The sequence below is a fragment of the Schistocerca americana genome, chromosome 2, assembly GCF_021461395.2.
Source record: "Schistocerca americana isolate TAMUIC-IGC-003095 chromosome 2, iqSchAmer2.1, whole genome shotgun sequence".
Classification (NCBI taxonomy): Eukaryota; Metazoa; Arthropoda; class Insecta; order Orthoptera; family Acrididae; genus Schistocerca; species Schistocerca americana.
The window spans coordinates 576,824,817-576,843,228 of NC_060120.1; the positions used below are offsets into that span (position 1 = coordinate 576,824,817).

Genomic DNA, 18,412 nt, shown 5'->3' on the forward strand with positions numbered 1-18,412 from the left:
TTAATCATTATATTATTGTTGTACTTTATTCTCTGTTTTGACTATGCGTAACAGTTTTGAAAATTTATAATCAAGGATTTTAGATAGTAGTTTTTATCGTAAAATTATAAATGACATACCCAGGAACTGTATAATACTGTAACCAAACATGCAATTGGTTCTGTATCTTGTCACCTACTCCTACACTCTGTAAACCACTCTGAAGTGAATGACGAAGGGTACTTCCTATTGAACCAGTTATTAGAGCTTTTTACTGTTCCACGCTCTTGTGGAACACTGGAACAGTGACTGCTTAAACACCTCTGTGCACGCTGTAATTAGTCTAATCTTCTCTTTGTAATTCCTATGGGTGTGGTTGTAGGGGATTTTACTATACTCCTAGGTTCCTCACTTAAAGTTTGTTCTAGAAACTTTCTAAGTAGTCTTTCATGGGTTACTATGCATCCATCTTCAAGCGTCAGCGTCAACCAGTTCAGTTCTTCCATCATCTTTATGACACTTTCCCACTGGACAGACATATCTGTGACCATTTGTGCAACCCTTCTTTGTATCCATTCAATACTCCTGTTAGGCCTATGTGGTACAGCCTCCCCCCCCCCCCCCCCCCCCCCAACATCTGAGCAAATCAGATATGTGACATAAGTGCTTGATAGCCAATCTCCTTCATAGGCTGACTGCATTTCCCTAGCATTTTAGTAGTCACCTGCTTTACCTAGGACTGAGACTATGTAATTGTTCCATTTCATATACCTATAAAATGTTACATCCTTGTATTTCTGTAAGTTGACCCATTTTAACTGTACCTCACTCACATAATCACTGTTGCATCACATAATAAACATGAAAAAAGGAAATGAGTAAAAAAGAAGCGGGACGAACACTCACCTATTCCGCTTACTACATTCCAAGCCACCTGCATGCAGAGATGTGCCATCTTAGGACCTACACCAGGAAGTTTGCAAAGACCTTCAACAGTATTTGGAATGTCACCTCCAAATTCATCTTTTAGTATTTGTGTAGTCTTCTTAATGTAATTAACCTTACTCTGTAACAACAAAAAAATCCATGTACAAACACAATTAAAAAACCTCATTGCAACACCAGACTTCATATAAAACATATATTAATGTAGACTGATTAATATTACAAAAGCACTTGGAAGCTACAACACAAATTAACTACTGCTGCAGAAAAGCAAAACATTCCCACATACAAAAAGTAGTACGACCAAGAATTCATCTTTCGCAGTATAAAATTAGCTTTGAAACAACTCATTTTATTGAAATAGCTATACATTAAGAGGTCATTATAAATTAATGATGTTCTGTTCCACCTCCCCCTCTCATACTTCTGAATTCTCCTAATCATTAATACCCTGCTGCAAAAAAGAACCTCCTTTTCATATGCATATGAACCAATTCCAACAATTGGCACTGTACCTAAAGAAGCTCTCACTTTATTTTTAAATATAAAATGAGCACCAAATCATCTATTTGTATGCCTTATAAATTAACAGAGCCTATGCTGAATTCCCAAAATGGTCTACAAAACAAAATCACTACAATACAAACAAAGTTGGTGATTAAACACCAATTACATGGAAGTGGCGCATGGGTAGATGTAGTACTGCAGACCATTACTTACAAGTCACGTAACACTGTAGACCAGTGACAGCTGCCAATACATTTGATTACAAAAAAGACAAGTTATAGAAAAAATTTAAATTTTGTGGCATTAATAGCACAAGTAGTTAGAGGTTCACTTGATAATGATCTACTAAGAAGCAGTGCACCATCTTAGGAAGCTGTATTTGTTTGTGAACAGAATCCTTTTATGACAGAGAACTATTCACTGGGGATGTGGTAAGGGTTATATACATAAACACACGTTATAAGCGAGTGGTCAAATGAAAACAAGACAGATGGAAAAAGTAAGCTGTTTATTATTTCAAAACTAATTGTCATAACTGTTAATACATTTATCCCACTGTTAAACAAGATGGTCATTGCCTTCATGGAAAAATGTTTGTGTTTCCATAGGAAACGACAACTACCCAGGTGTGCACCCCTTCACCCACATGTTGTCAACGTTGTTTCAATTACACTGCAAAAGTTTCACTGGGAAGCCCTTACACATCCTCCATACAGTCCTGATCTCTCCCCACTGGTTTCCATATTTTTGGAGCCCTACAGAAAAACATTTGTGATCATCAGCTTGCTTCCGACGAAGAGGTGCATGCCTGTATGCTATCATGGCTCTGTAGTGACCGCAAACATTTCTCCATGAAGGCAATGACCATCTTGTCTCACAGTGGGATGAATGTAATAACAGTTGTGGCGATTACTTTTGAAAATACAAACATTTGACTTGCTTCTTTCCATCTACCTCATTTTCATTTGATAGCCACTTACACATTTACTATAACTGACCTATCTTATAGTAAACTATTTCAGTCAGTCTTACAAGCCGCTAAGTTAAATTGTCATTTTTCTACTCTCGAGTATGGTTTAGTGCACTTGAAATTGGGGCAAACGTTTGTGAGGTTCAACAATGCTGACAATAGTTCTGCCTAAGCACTGATTAGGGGTAGTTTCTTTGGCTACTAATCAAAATGCCATGTTCCAGATTCCATCCCAGCTACTGCTTCAATTCTGAATAAAAAAAGTCATTAGCAAGGTAGCCACATCAATCTGATACAGGGTGTCACCCTCATTCTGCCAATGACCTTACTAGAGAAGGTGAAAGAGTAGAATGAGTAGGGGTTCAGGACACCCTCTTACCTTGGGTTGGTGAACTGCCACTAAAGGTTGAAGAATCAGTAAGGATCAACAGTACAAGACTCAGAAGGCAGTGGAAATTGCTGCATTAAAGACACACACAGAATACCTATCCAGAGAACATGTGGCCTGCAACTGAAGAAGTGTTGTAATAGGGAAGGGGGGGGGGGGGGGGGGGAGGGAGTGAACTGAATTAACCTCCCATTCAATTATCTGGGTCTGGAAAGGAGGAGGGGACTATGGGAAAAAGCAATGAAACAGTAACATTATACAACTCAGAGCAAGGACAATAAAAGCCTGGCTGTGGCACGAAAACTATAATTTCTCAGAATAAAAATGCAGAGGCTCAATTTGAATGTAGAAGGAAACAGTGAAGTAAAATGGGAAGAAGAGAAGAAAAATGCAAAGGCTCAATTTGGGTATGTTAGGGGGTCAGTGAAGTGAAATGGGAAAAAGATACGGTTTTCTAATCAGAAGATGAGGTTTACTTGTAAAATGAATATAGGGAAATATCAACAGCAGCAGAATATAGTAAATTGGAACTAGGATTAGTTGTGATTAGGAAGGTAGCACAAAGAATGAGTTAAAATGAACAATGAAATGACAAGATTATTCTGATCAGAACTGACACCAAACTAATGTCAACAACAGTAGTTCAAGTATACTTACCAACATCATAAGCATAACAGGATGCAATAGAGGGAGTGTCTAAGGACACCAAACATGAACAGGTAGTTCAGTATGTAACGGGAGAGGGAACAGAAGAGATTTAACAGACGAAAATGTGCTCAGTAGCAGGAGAGAGAGGAGAAAGACTCCTACAGTATCACAATAAATTTCAATTAGTAATAGTAAATGTATGGTTCAACAATCACAAGAGAAGGAGGTATGTCTGCAAATGCCTGGAGACAACGGAAGATATCATAATAGTGAGACAGATTCTCAAGTAAGATAGTAGGATCGTAAGGTGTACCCAAAAGCAGATTATTGTTGTTGTGGTCTTCAGTCCTGAGACTGGTTTGATGCAGCTCTCCATGCTACTCTATCCTGTGTAAGCTTCTTCATCTCCCAGTACCTACTGCAGTCTACATCCTTCTGAAACTGCTTAGTGTATTCATCTCTTGGTCTCCCTCTACGGTTTTTACCCTCCACGCTGCCCTCCAATACTACAATTGGTGATCCCTCGATGTCTCAGAACATATCCTACCAACCGATTCCTTCTTCTAGTCAAGTTGTGCCACAAGCTCCTCTTTTCCCCAATTCTATTCAATACCTCCTCATTAGTTATGTGATCTACCCATCTAATCTTCATCATTCTTCTGTAGCACCACATTTCGAAAGCTTCTATTTTCTTCTTGTCTAAACTATTTATCATCCATGTTTCACTTCCATACATGGCTACACTCCATACAAATACTTTCAGAAACGACTTCCTGACATTTAAATCTATACTCGATGTTAACAAATTTTTCTACTTCAGAAACGCTTTCTTTGCCATTGCCAGCCTACATTTTATATCCTCTCTGCTTCGACCATCATGAGTTGTTTTGCTCCCCAAATAGCAAAACACCTTTACTACTTTAAGTGTCTCATTTCCTAATCTAATTCCCTCAGCATCACCCGATTTAATTCGACTACCTTCCATTATTCTCGTTTTGCTTTTGTTGTTGTTCATCTTATACCCTCCTTTCAAGACACTGTCCATTCCGTTCAACTGCTCTCCCAAGTCCTTTGCTGTCTCTGACAGAATTACAATGTCATTGGTGAACCTCAAAGTTTTTATTTCTTCTCCATGGATTTTAATACCTACTCCAAACTTTTCTTTTGTTTCCTTTATTGCTTGTTCAATATACAGATTGAATAACATCGGGGATAGGCTACAACCCTGTCTCACTCCCTTCCCAACCACTACTTCCCTTTCATACCCCTCGACTGTTATAACTGCCATCTGCTTTCTGTACAAATTGTAAATAGCCTTTCACTCCCTGTATTTTACCCATCACTTTCAGAATTTGAAAGAGAGTATTCCAATCAACATTGTCAAAAGCTTTCTCTATGTCTACAAATGCTAGAAACATAGGTTTGCCTTTCCTTAATCTTTTTTCTAAGATAAGTCGTAGGGTCAGTATTGCCTCACGTGTTCCAACATTTCTAAGGAATCCAAACTAATCTTCCCCGAGGTTGGCTTCTATCAGTTTTTCCATTCGTCTGTAAAGAATTCGCATTAGTATTTTGCAGCTGTGACTTATTAAACTGATAGTTCGGTAATTTTCACATCTGTCAACACCTGCTTTCTTTGGGATTGGAATTATTATATTCTTCTTGAAGTCTGAGGGTATTTCACCTGTCTCATACATCTTGCTCACCAGATGGTAGAGTTTTGTCAGGACTGGCTCTCCCAAGGCTGTCAGTAGTTCTAATGGAAAGTTGTCTGCTCCGGGGGCCTTGTTTCGACTCAGGTCTTTCAGTGCTCTATCAAACTCTTCACACAGTATCATATCTCCCATTTCATCTTCATCTACATCCTCTTCCAATTCCAGTACATCGCCCTTGTATAGACCCTCTATATACTCCTTTCACCTTCCTGCTTTCCCTTCTTTGCTTAGAACTGGGTTTCCATCTGAGCTCTTGATATTCATGCAAGTGGTTCTCCTTTCTCCAAAGGTCTCTTTAATTTTCCTGTAGGCAGTATCTATCTTGCCCCTAGTGAGATAAGCCTCTACATCCTTATATTTGTCCTCTATCCATCCCTGCTTAGCCATTTTGCACTTCCTATCAATATCATTTTTGAGATGTTTGTATTCCTTTTTGCCTGCTTTATTTACTGCATTTTTATATTTTCTCCTTTCATCAATTAAATTCAATATTTCTTCTGTTACCCAAGGGTTTCTACTAGCCCTCGTCATTTTACCTATTTGATCCTCTGCTGCCTTCACTATTTCATCCCTCAAAGCTACTCATTCTTCTTCTACTGTATTTCTTTCCCCCATTCCTGTCAATTGTTCTCTTATGCTCCCCCTGAAACTCTGTACAACCTCTAGTTCTTTCAGTTTATCCAGGTTCCATCTCCTTAAATTCCCACCTTTTTGCAGTTTCTTCAGTTGTAATCTACAGTTCATAACCAATAGATTGTGGTCGGAGTCCACATCTGCCCCTGGAAATGTCTTGCAATTTAAAACCTGGTTCCTAAATCTCTGTCTTACCATTATATAATCTATCTGATACCTTTTAGTATCTCCAGGGTTCTTCCATGTATACAACCTTCTTTTATGATTCTTGAACCAAGTGTTAGCTATGATTAAGTTAAGCTCTGCGCAAAATTCTACCAGGTGGCTTCCTCTTTCATTTCTTAGCCCCAATCCATATTCACCTACTATGTTTCCTTCTCTCCCTTTTCCTACTCTCGAATTCCAGGCACCCATGACTATTAAATTTTCGTCTCCCTTATCTCAATAATTTCCTTTATCACATTGTACAATTCATCAATCTCTTCGTCATCTGTGGAGCTAGTTGGCATATAAACTTTTACTACTGTTGTTGGCGTCGGCTTCGTGTCCATCTTGGCCACAATAAAGCATTCACTATGCTGTTTGTAGTAGCTTACCCGCACTCCTATTTTTCTATTTATTATTAAACCTACTCCAGCTTTACCCCTATTTGATTTTGTATTTATAACCCTGTATTCACCTGACCAAAAGTCTTGTTCCTCCTGCCACCGAACTTCACTAATTCCCACTATATCTAACTTTAACCTATCCATTTCCCTTTTTAAATTTTCTAACCTACCTGCCCGATTAAGGGATCTCACATTCCACGCTCCGATCCATAGAACGCCAGTTTTCTTTCTCCTGATAACGACGTCCTCCTGAGTAGTTCCCGCCCGAAGATCCAAATGGGGGACTATTTTACCCCCGGAATATTTTACCCCCAGAATATTTTACCCAAGAGGACACAATCATCATTTAATCATACAGTAAAGCTGCATGCCCTCGGGAAAAATTACGGCTGTAGTTTCCCCTTGCTTTCAGCCGTTCGCAGTACCAGAACAGCAAGGCCATTTTGGTTAATGTTACAAGGCCAGATCAGTCAATCATCCAGACTGTTGCCCCTGCAACTACTGAAAAGGCTGCTGCCCCTCTTCAGGAACCACACATTTGTCTGGCCTCTCAACAGATACCCCTCCATTGTGGTTGCACCTACGGTACAGCTATCTGTATCGTTGAGGCACGCAAGCCTCCCCACCAACGGCAAGGTCCATGGTTCATGGGGGGGCAAAAGCAGATATGGACGGAAATTACAATTTAGTAGGCTAAAGTTCAAGAGTTTTTTTGGAAAGATCAATGTGTAAAGAAGTGGGATACTGAAGTCCTGAGGAAAATTGATATGTGTTTGACAATCACTGAGGTAATAAATACTGTGATAATAAATGCCACAATAGATATGTGAGTTGAAAAGGAATGGTAATCACAGATATTGGACAGACAAACATAGATACCAGGAAGTCAATTAAGAAAGAAAACTTGGGCTTCAGAAGAAATACTTTGAAGAATTAAACACAAAAATGTTCAACATAAGTCACTTAAGAATGAAATCAGCCGTGAAGCTAAAACCAAATGGCTGCAGGAAAAACTTGAGGAAATCTTAATGAGAAATGGTCACTGGAAGGACTGATCCAATGTATAGAAAAGTCAAGAACAATATCTGATAAAATTAAAAGCAATGGTGTTTATTTAAAAAGTGCCAAAGCACTTTCACATTTAATGCAGAGGAGAGAGCAGATAGGTGGAAAGAGTATATTGAGGGCCACTATGAAGGAGAGGAACTGTCAGCTGTTTATATAGATGAAGAAATGAGTGTTAGTTTTAATGACATAAGGAGTCCAGTATTATCATTAAAAGCTCACCATAGCTGTGAAAGACTAACCATGAAACAAGACAGAAAAGATAGATAACATACCTCAAAAATCTCTAAAAAATCACTGAGGGAATTTGCAACCAAATGATTATTCAAGTTAGTGTATAGAATTGGGACTAAAGACATACCAGTGGACTTGAGGAAGGGTATTATCAACAGACAGGGCAGATAAATATAAGAACTATCACACAAGAGCTTATGGACTGTCATTGACAATAATGATACACAGAAGAACGGAAAAGAAAACTGAGGTCAGTGTGGTCTTAGGAATAGTAAAGCAACCAGAGGGGCAGTTCTGATATTGTGTTTGATAATGAGGGCATGACTGAAGTAAAATCAAGACACATTAAAAGTATTTGCTGACCTCAAAAAGGCATTTGATAAAGTAAAATGATGCAAAACTTTGGAATTCTCAGAAAAATAAGTATAAGCTATGGGGAAAGCTGGGTAATACAAACCAGGTACAAGAATCAAAAGGTAACAACAAGACTGGAAGCTCAAGACAGACATGCTTGTATTAAAAAGGACATATGGCAGACTTTCTCTCCTGCAACTCAATCTGCACAATGAAGAAACAATGATGCAAACAAAAGAAGGATTCAGAAGCGAGTTTAAAATTCATGGTGGTGGAACATATATGGTAAGATTCTTTGAGGACACAGCTATCCCCAGTGAAGGTGAGGAAGAATTACAGGACCTGCTGAATTGCATGAACAGTATAATGCGAACAGAACGTGAATCAACAGTAATGAGTAGTAGCAGAAAAAGAACTAAGTCATAAACTTGACATGGAAATTGGGTACCATATAGATGACAAAGGGAAGGAATTAAGTTATTTTTGAAGCCAAATAGAGCATTAAAGAACAATGCAAGAAATATACAGGAAACAGACTTGCAAGACAAAAGAAATATATTAATACACATGCATTCATCTGGGAAAGTTTTAAGAATGTACATTTGGAGAACGGCATAACACAGAAGTGAATCGTGGTCTGCAGGAAAACTATAAAAGGAGAGAATCAAAATGTTCCAGGTCTGGCTAACAGAAGCTCCTGAATATTAAGTGGCCTGATAATAAATGTGGATGTTCTCCACAGAATTGGTGAGGAAAGGGATATGTGGGAAACACTGACTAGACAAAAGGGCAGGCTGTTAGGACTTGTGTTAAAACAACAGTGAATAACTTTAATGGTACAAAGAGGGAGCCACAGGGGCAAAAACAGTTACGGACCACAAATATTAAAATACTTCAATCAAATAATTGAGGATGCTGTGTAAAGTACTACTCAGAGATCAAAAGGTTGGCAGAGGAGAGGAAGCTGTGGTGGGCTGCCCCATCAAAGCACTTACAAGATCGCCGTTCGTCACATGATGCTATTTGGAACCTCGACAAAGACATGGCTCCAGACAACAATTAACTTTTAGAGGAGAGATAATCTTGTCTAGGCCATCCCCTTTTGAGGGTGGAATCCCCTCTGTGCCCCCATCTGTAATTATCATAATGCTTCCCATCAATTACCACTTGTCCATCAGTCAGGTTAGTCACCTTCTTGCAGTTCCTTTGCAAGACTGGCTTTGCAGAAATGTGCTCTTATTTCTTTGGATGAATACTACAATAAACACAAATGGGAATAAATTGCAACCCCTATACTATGACAACTGCTAAAGACTACCTTGCCAGGTTTCTTATTAAAGCCATTTTGAACATACATTGCCCACTGTGCTTGCACAATATAGTAATAAAAAAGAAGTACTTCTTCGATGATGGGATATGGGGATCACACACAAAAGAAAAAGTAAATGTTATTTCCAATACTAGTAATATAATCAATAAGCTATCAGTTAATTCAATATTACTTAAATAAACGTTGTTCATGCCAGCTGCAAGTTTTAAAATGTTGATATCACATAGAGTCAGCCAATATGTAAAACAATTATCACTTAAATACACAATATAAAGGAAAGGCAACAACTCACCTATAGCAGACTGACATGCAGCGCAAAGAATATGCAACAGAAAACAGTATTCACACTAATTTTAGAGCTCTTGTTCTTCCTATAGTAAAAGTACTCATATTCACACTTACAAAGAGGCACCCAAAAGCACACATCCAACACCGCACAATCACTATTTTGGTATTTCACATAAGGAGTTAAGTCAAGTGCTTTCAGTTAATATTAATTGTTAATGTGATATAAAAACTTCATTGCTATCCGTCTATGAGGCTGCGAAAATTATGATACTTGCCCATGTGCAGGAATATAAAGCATGGGAAAATGTTAATTGCATTTCCAAATGCAATCGTGCACATTTTATTCCCGAATAAGTAAAGTATTAGAAATAGCATCAGTAGCTAGAATAAATCAATGACCTGAAAATAATAGGCCTATTTATACTGCAATACTTCCACACAGTTGTGATACAATCATAAATTGGGTGATGAGATTAACTTAATTGTTTACCATAAAAGGATTACATTTACCTTCCAAAACCCAACGGGATATATCAGTTCGCCTAGTACTTTATCATCAGTGGCTAATATATTGGACACTGTCAGTCCATGCTTTCGTAGCTTCATCATTGCAGCATGTGTAATCTGATCTTTTGTTTGGCTCGACAACATCAATGAGATGAGGGACTGATACCTCATTACCTGGAATAGTATAATAATTAAAATACTGCTGAATTTACAGCTTCAAACCATATGATGATCATGTTACCTCTGGTGCAGCCTCCTCATCCATACACTTGTCACATCCCATGTCATCTACAGGCGCATCTCTGTTTTTTCTCATCTCACGTATGTTAGCCAATATTTGTTGCCAATTTTGGGGTTCCCATTTTCCTTTCTTCGCCTGGTCTGCATCATGTGCATCAGTTACAACTATTTCTTGACTTGACTGTGTATTATCAAAATACTGAGAAGTTTCTCCTACCTCATAATTTATTTTCAAATGACTTCGTTTCCTCACAGCAGCTGGCTTTTTAAGCTCTTTCGTTTCCTTCGAATTTTCTTTCACATTGCCGGTTTTAACGTCATCTCTCTTTGAACGTAATGTATACCTAGCCGTACCTCTGATTACCATTTTTGTTGTTTCATTTACCCTGTTCATTTCTTGTTTATCTTCCATGCTACCAAAAAGTAAACAATGGCAGCGCTCTTTGAAGAATGTCTGAAATCACAATTAGCGCCAACACTTTCAAACCCATAACAACATCACCATATTTACTTACAATACTACCAAGTGCCCTTGATACTTCGAGTCCAAAGATCCGCGACACAAAATTGAAATAACCCGTTACTAATCATTCTGCAGCAGTAAGTCCTCAAGTCTTTTAATCCTTTACGTATGTAGTGTGGCAAACTCTACATAATTCTAAGTTAATCACCTTGTGAATTTGGAAGGTCTTCCTATTTCCGTACTTGCTGAGAAACCTGGAGAAGAATTCGGCCTTGTGCAAGACACATTTATAGTTTTATTTTCACCCAGATATTCAAACTTATATAAACGAACACGCCTTTAGTACACTACAGCTACTTCCCCGTTTAGATGCATGTAAATTGCTACATTTTAAAGAGGTAAGGCCAATTCACACTAGCCGTCGCATCACATCACGTCAAAACACATCGGCCGTTATGGCATCGCCACATCACGTGAAGGTTTTCTCAGCAAGAAAGTTTCGTCGGTGGTGTCGTCTACTAACATGGGATAGGCTAATTTCACGTGCACATTCGTCTTATAGTAGTGGGATTCGTGCTTCCTTCCCATATGTGTATTATTAGTTTTTTGCCCTTAAAGAGCGCGTTTGGACTAAACTACATGGCCAGTTCCTTTTGCTGCCTTCCTTGCTGCCCAAACTTCCCTCATTCGCTCGCTGTGTTTCTGTTTCCGGTCCTCTCTTCATGTTTCTTGTTGGCTTTGTGTCTTCGGCTTCATCTTGATTGCCTTTTTGGTTGCCCATATTTCTTTCATCTTCTGGCTGTGATCTTGCTTGCATTCTTCGGTCCATTTTATGCCTATTCGTTTGTCACATTGTATCTCATGTAGTTTACTTTTCTTAATGTTGTTTCTGAATTTTATTCTGTCATTTATTGTGTCTGCTGTTATTTTGAGTTGGTTCAGGTCGTTTTCTACCTCTGCCACCCATTTGTTGTTTCTAGTGGTTACCCAGTCAAAGATCTGTTTGGTCAGCCTGTATGATGGCATTCTGTATAGGTGTCCATAGAATTGTAGTCTGCGTTTTCTAATCTTTTCTGTGATTGTCTCCGTATGTTTGTACAGTTCCTCTGTAGGTTTCTTGATCCATATTCCATTGTTGTTAGTTGCGCCAAATATTTTCCTAAGTATTTTTCGTTCTACTTTTTCTAATTGTCTGATACGTGTATGCCCTAGGATTAGTGTGGTCTCTGCTGCATATAGTGCCTTGGGGAGCACCACCGTGTCGTAATGGCGTAATTTGGCTTTTTGTGAGATAGACTTCTTGTTGTAATGATTCCACACTACCTTGTATGTCTTGTCCAGTTTAGTCTTTCTTTCTTCGTTTGAGCCTCTGTTAGTCCAGTCATTTGTAGTGTTTCACCGAGGTATTTGAAGTTTGCCGTTTTGTAAATCGTGCCATACTTTGTGTTCAGAGATGAGAGTTTCTTTGTGCTCATAAACTGTGTCTTTTCGTAAGAGATCTGTAGTCCAGTTTTGGAAGCGATTTCGTGCAGTTTTTCAATAGCGTCTTTTGTTTCCTTTATACCTTTCGTGACAATTGCCAAATCGTCTGCAAAAGCCAGGCATTTAATCTGTAGGTTTCCTAAGGCTATCCCCTGTTGTGATGTTTCCCATTCTTTTATGACCTTATCTAACACCAGATTGGAAAGGAGAGGTGAGAGGCCATCGCCTTGTCAGACACCTGTGCGAATTTCAAAGGGCTCTGATAGTTCCCCACAGAACTTTACTTTGGAGGTCGTGTTGGTTAAAGTTTGCTCTATGATAGCCCGTGTTTTGTTGTCTACTTTGTATTCTGCTAGAATTTTGAAGAGAGTTTTCCGGTCGATAGAGTCGTACGCCTTTTTGAAGTCAACAAAGGTAATGATCAGGTTCTGTTTGTGTTGTAAAATCATTTTCAGGTTCCAAATTTGTTCCGCACAAGCCCGCCCTTTACGGAAGCCTGCTTGGTATTCCCCAATCAAGTGATCGGTCTGGCATTCTAGTCTGTTCAGTAAAGCTTTGCAGAGGATCTTGTATGTGACCGGTAGTAGGGATATTCCTCTGTAGTTGTTCGGGTCAGTCTTGTCACCTTTTTTGTGTAGTGGGTGTATCAGAGCAGTTTTCCAGTCGTCAGGAATTTTCATGGTCTTCCAGATGTCTTCCAAGATCCTGTGGATGTCTTTGGTGAGTTCTGGGTCTTGTAACTTCCAGATTTCCGCGATGATGCCATCTTCTCCTGGTGCTCTACGATTATTGAGTACTTTGCCAGAATGTCACAATTGTTTATGGTATTGGTTTCTAGGGTTCCATCCGGTCTTCTGAAGCACAAATTGGGTGGTTGATATCCAGTCATATTTTCTCTGAGCGTTCTGTAGAAGTTTCTTGTATTGTTCTTCATGAAGTCCGATTCGATCTCTGTCAGTCGCCATTTGTCATACTGTCGTTTTTCACTGCGAATGATCTTGCTTGATTGCTTCTGTGTTTTCAAGAAGTCCATCCAATTCGTAGAATGAAGGCTTTCACGACCGGGTGACATGGCTGTTGATATACTTTCCGGGATGTGAGGTCGTGGTCCAAGAACTTTTCTGCTCCTTACGTTTCGTCCAGGACTGCGCTGGACTTCCTCAGAGACGCTGCTCCGCTGAGTCTTGCCAACTGACTGGTCGGGTTTAAAGCGAGATGGGGCCCCTCCACGCCCGCACCAACGTGGTGACCAAACCAAAAGTTCTACTGTCACCTCCGTAAACATGTTAGTTGTCTAGTAAGTGGATCACAGGATGCTGGGCTGTGATGTTGTCCGTGCATCTGGGTAAGACTACGCATTAACACGGTCCATCAGGTGATAGATAGTGGACGAAACGTGAGTGAGGGTAGCGATTTGAAGAGCAGAGGGAAAAAAGTGCCATGGCTCGTGCCGTGGGAAAAAAACCTCTGCGACAGTGGGACGGGTAGTAAGAGCAGTAGTGGCTTACTAGCTGCGATAGCTCATGCAAGGTTGGATTTGTTAGTATAGGTATCATGCATCATTACCGTGACAAGCGATGACGATGTGTCCCAGCTGCTGCTGCTGCTGCATTCCTGGAACAATCAAGATCGTTATACAGTAGTGGGAGATCGGCCATAGATCATCTCACTGTGTGGGGGATGCCCTGTAGGCATCTCAAAACGCGATATCAGCACATTACTCAACATTTCACCGCGAGTAACAGTCGCTGGAGATCTGAACGCAAAACACCCAGAATGGAATTCACGCATACGAAATCCCAACGGCAAAAAACTGTACGAACATTCGCTAGGTAGAAATTACATTATACTAGCGCCGACTGAACCGACGCACATTCCCTATCATAGGGGTACGGCTTCCCTGTGGGGTGCCAGTTATTCGGCAGTGTATTCCAGCTGGATATCCAGTAATGGCGTCTGATTAACAGGGGCTCGCCTGTGCCGTTATGTTTGCGTATGCTTGGCCATAGATGTTATGTCCTTACAAGTATGTCTTTTGGTCTTTTATGTTTCCATCTATGGTTGTGGTCGTAGTTCCCCAGATTCAGAATAAACGGGTTCTGCGAATGTCTGGAGTTTCTGTATAGTCTTGTGGTGAGTTTGTGGATTACCTCCGTGAGAGTCTCAAGTCGGTATTCCCGGTGAAGGTCCGCGATGCGTGTGTATCGTGGAGCATTGCATATGATTTTGAGTACTTTGTGTTGTATGAGCTGCAGACGGCGCAGGCGTGTAGGCGCAGCGTATCCCCACACAGGAGCTGCGTACGTCATCAGGGGTCGGATAAGTGTCATGTACATGGACCTCGACACCCTTCTGTTCAGTGTGCTACGCCTGTTGAGCATAGGATAGAGCTGTTTGAGCCTCGCGCTAGCTCGGTTGGCCATGTGTTGTATGTGGTCCCCCCAGAGTAATTTCCGGTCCAGCCAGACACCGAGGTATTTGACTTTCTCGCGGAAACGTATTGGACGTGCATGTAGAGTTATTGGTCTGCAGTAGCGGTGTTTGCGCAGTTGCTTCGGTCTTCTAGTGAACAGAACGGCTTCGCACTTGTCGACGTTTACTCTAACACGCCATTTCTCCAACCAAGGCTCGGCCACTCTGAGTGCAGTCTGTAGGCGCGATGTAATGTTTGATGGTTTCCAATCTTGCGCAAGGATGGCTGTGTCATCCGCGTAGATTGCCATCATTGTGTTGTGTGTGGTTAGGATATCGTTTATGTAGAGGTTAAACAGTAGGGGCCCTAGGATGCTTCTCTGGGGTACTCCCGCGTGTATACCGTGTTGTGTTGATTGTTTTCCCTGCACGTCAGTGTTGAAACTCCAGTCTGTGAGGTATGAGTGTATTAGACGCAGCAGCCCGTCAGGGAATCCCGCGTCGCTGAGTTTGCGGATGAGGCCGTTGTGCCATAGACGGTCGAAAGCCTTTTCGATGTCCAGGAACACTGCCCCTGTAACTTTGTTTATGTTGAAGCCATGTGTTATATGTTCAACGACCCGTAGGAGTTGTTGTGTTGTGGAGTGGTGATTCCTGAAGCCGAATTGCTCCAGTCTCAGGATGTCATTTGTTATGCAGTGCCTAGTGATGCGTTTGAGAATCACCTTCTCAACAATCTTACTGAGCGAACTCAGAAGGCTGATGGGTCGGTAATTTTGTGGGAGGCTGTGGTCTTTCCCCGGCTTCCTGAACATCAGGACCTTGGCCATCTTCCAAAAGGCGGGGAAGTGTTGGTGTTTTAGTATGGCATTCGTTATGTGTGTTAGGTACTCAGTTGCTTTATCCGTGAACTCCTGGAGGACACGGTTTTGAATGCCATCATGACCAGGGGCTTTCCTAGCAGCGGAATGCATTATAGCCCAGGAGACTTCGGCTGTGCTAGCATGTCGAATGTCGTCGCGCGATGGTTGGGCTAGAATGCGTGTAACCTCTTGGTCAGTAGCAAGTGTGAACACTGGATCTGATGGTACCAGGTTCGGTGTGAATGACGCTGCGGGTGTTTGAGCCATTAGTTCTGCTTTCTCTTCCGCTGAGTATGCAGGTCCGTCAGGCCCTTGAAGTGTTGGGGTGTATATTTTCTCCCTGGTGAAGTGTCGGGCTAGCTGCCACACGACAGGTCGTGCGGTGTCCAGCCCTTCGAATTTTTGATTCCACTGTTGTGTTCTATGTGTTTGTATTTCATCGTGTATGATGCCCTGTAGTCTGTTAATGTGCCGTTTGAAGTACGGACGCCTGGTGCGCTGCCATTGTCTCCTGAGGCGATTCCTCATTGAGATTAGGCCCAGGATTTCCTGGGGCAGGGCCGCACTGCGTTGTTGTGAGGTGCGATCAGGTACGGTGCCTGCCATTGCGTCCCGAACGGCGTTAGTGAGGGTTTCTACTGCCTCGTCAATTTGTCCTGTTTCGTTAATTTTGTGTATAGGTGGGATGTGGCTATCAAGCGTTTGCTTGAACAATGTCCAATTCGCACTCCCATAGTCCAACATCTTGCGTTGTTCCGTGTGCTGCAGTGTTTCCTCAATGTATAGTATTACAGGTTGGTGGTTTGAGGGCAGATCGTTTTCAATGGCAACGTTGAGTGTCGCTGTAATGCCCTTGATGAGGGCCATGTCTATCACGTCTGGCCTGCGTCCCCTATGATAGGGAATGTGCGTCGGTTCAGTCGGCGCTAGTATAATGTAGTTTCTACCTAGCGAATGTTCGTACAGTTTTTTGCCATTGGGATTTCGTATGCGTGAATTCCATTCTGGGTGTTTTGCGTTCAGATCTCCAGCGACTATTACTCGCGGTGAAATGTTGAGTAATGTGCTGATATCGCGTGTTGAGATGCCTACAGGGCTGTTGTATACCGATATCAGTGTGGTGTAGGCTCCGTTGAACTTGACTCTGAAGGCCGTAGCCTCGATTTTTTCCAGTTCAGGGAGCTCTATGTTTGTGTGCTCAATGTCTTTGTGTATGACGATTGCAGTTCCACCTGCCACGGCGTCGCCCGGTCGGTCGGTACGATAGACACAATAGCCAGGAAAGTTTAATTGTTTGTGCGGTTTAAGTTTAGTCTCGCTCAGTAGCGCGACAAGCATTCCCTTGCGCTCCATGAACGCGACAAATTCTGCCCTTTTGTTGTGGATCGAGTCTGCATTCCAGAACAGGATCCGTGATAGTGTATGCGGGTCTGCGTTATCGGCCGGGTGTGGTATATTATTCATGTAAGAGTGTGAAAGAGTGTTGTGATGGCAGTGTGTATGACAGCCCAGTATTGCCCGGGTTCGGCGCTCATAAGCTGGGTGATGAGTGTAGTGACGGCCGTCAGCACCTTGGTAAGGATTTGAACGGTCGTGTGTCGGGGGAATAGTGTTTCCAGTATTCCGCCAGGTGGTGTGTTGGTGTTGGGTGTGGCAGCCTGAGGTGCTGTTGTGGAGTTAGCGGCCGCTTGTGCGGGTATTGGTGTGTTGTTAGGAGCGGCATTTGTGCTTTGTGACAGAGGTTGTGGCGCCTGTGTTACTTCTGTGGTGAGGGGGATGGTAGTGTGAGTTACAGTCTCAGTGTCTTGTTGACTGTTTTCCTGTGTGTTGCTGTTCTGTTGTTGCTGTGTGGCGTGTTGTGGTGATTTCGTGTTCCCCACCCTGTGTTTGCGTGTACGTCTATTCCTCCTCTGGGCTTGGGGTTCGGGGGGTTCTTGTGTGGGTGTGTTTTCCTGTATATTGTGCGTTTCTTCGTAGCACGTGATTTCCGGAAGTGGGGTTGTGTTGTTTGGGGGCATAGATGTTGGTACCGATGCTTGTTGGGTTTCAGGTGTTGCCTGTGATTGTTGTGTGGCTGTTGCAGCGGTTGTTTCACGTGTGTGTGTGTAGGGCGCTGAGGTTCCGCAGCCTGTGCCGTTCCGCCAGGGCGTGCAACCGTGGCAAACGTTACGCCGTTCCTTACTGGGTTCGGCGCTGGCCTTGGACGTGGTATGTCGTACAGTACCCTACTTTTGTCTCGTTTTCGCTTCAGCGCCTGTTTGTATGAGTTGCACTGTCTGAAGTTTGCCGCATGGGGCCCACCGCAGTTGGCACAGCGTCGCTGGTTTGGTTGTGTTTGTGTGCAAGTGTTGGATCTGTGGTTGCCAGCGCATCCGCGGCAGCGAGTTGCCAGGCCGCAGCGGAGGGCCGAGTGGCCGAACCGCTGGCAGTTGTTGCATTGTTGGGGGACGTTGGGTGGTTCGTAAAGTTCTACACGTACGTCCATCCGCAGAAAGCTCTTTATCTGCAGGATGGCGCGGGAATCAGTCGAGTCGGCTAACTCAACCATGTGCGTGTGTACGGAACCCTGTCATCCGGGAAGCACTTTTACAGTCGAATCCCAGATAACAGAGGGCCGCATGTACTGTCTCGTTGGGGGTACTGGGATCCACTCCCTTGATCACGTACTGCTGGGTTCTCTCGTCCAGCATTCTGTACGTGTAATGTTCGATCTTCCGATCTTTGAGGAAGGTCAGAATATCTTTGTATTCGTTGTCTGTGGCAACGTACAGTGAGGCCCTA

At 42.2% G+C, this 18,412-nt stretch overlaps 1 protein-coding gene across 1 annotated transcript in view; it reads right to left on the reverse strand.

Annotated features, from left to right (window-relative positions):
• The window catches only part of LOC124595071 (endonuclease III-like protein 1), a 37,993-nt gene extending 26,936 nt beyond the window's left edge, over window positions 1-11,057 (reverse strand). Inside the window, exons 1-3 of the mRNA XM_047133653.1 lie at window positions 10,413-11,057; window positions 10,175-10,345; window positions 886-1,045 (exon numbers count right to left, since the gene is read on the reverse strand). Coding sequence (XP_046989609.1) covers window positions 886-1,045; window positions 10,175-10,345; window positions 10,413-10,823 — 742 coding nt within the window. The 5' untranslated portion in view covers window positions 10,824-11,057. The remainder of the gene's footprint in view (window positions 1-885; window positions 1,046-10,174; window positions 10,346-10,412) is intronic.
• Window positions 11,058-18,412: the final 7,355 nt, after the last annotated feature.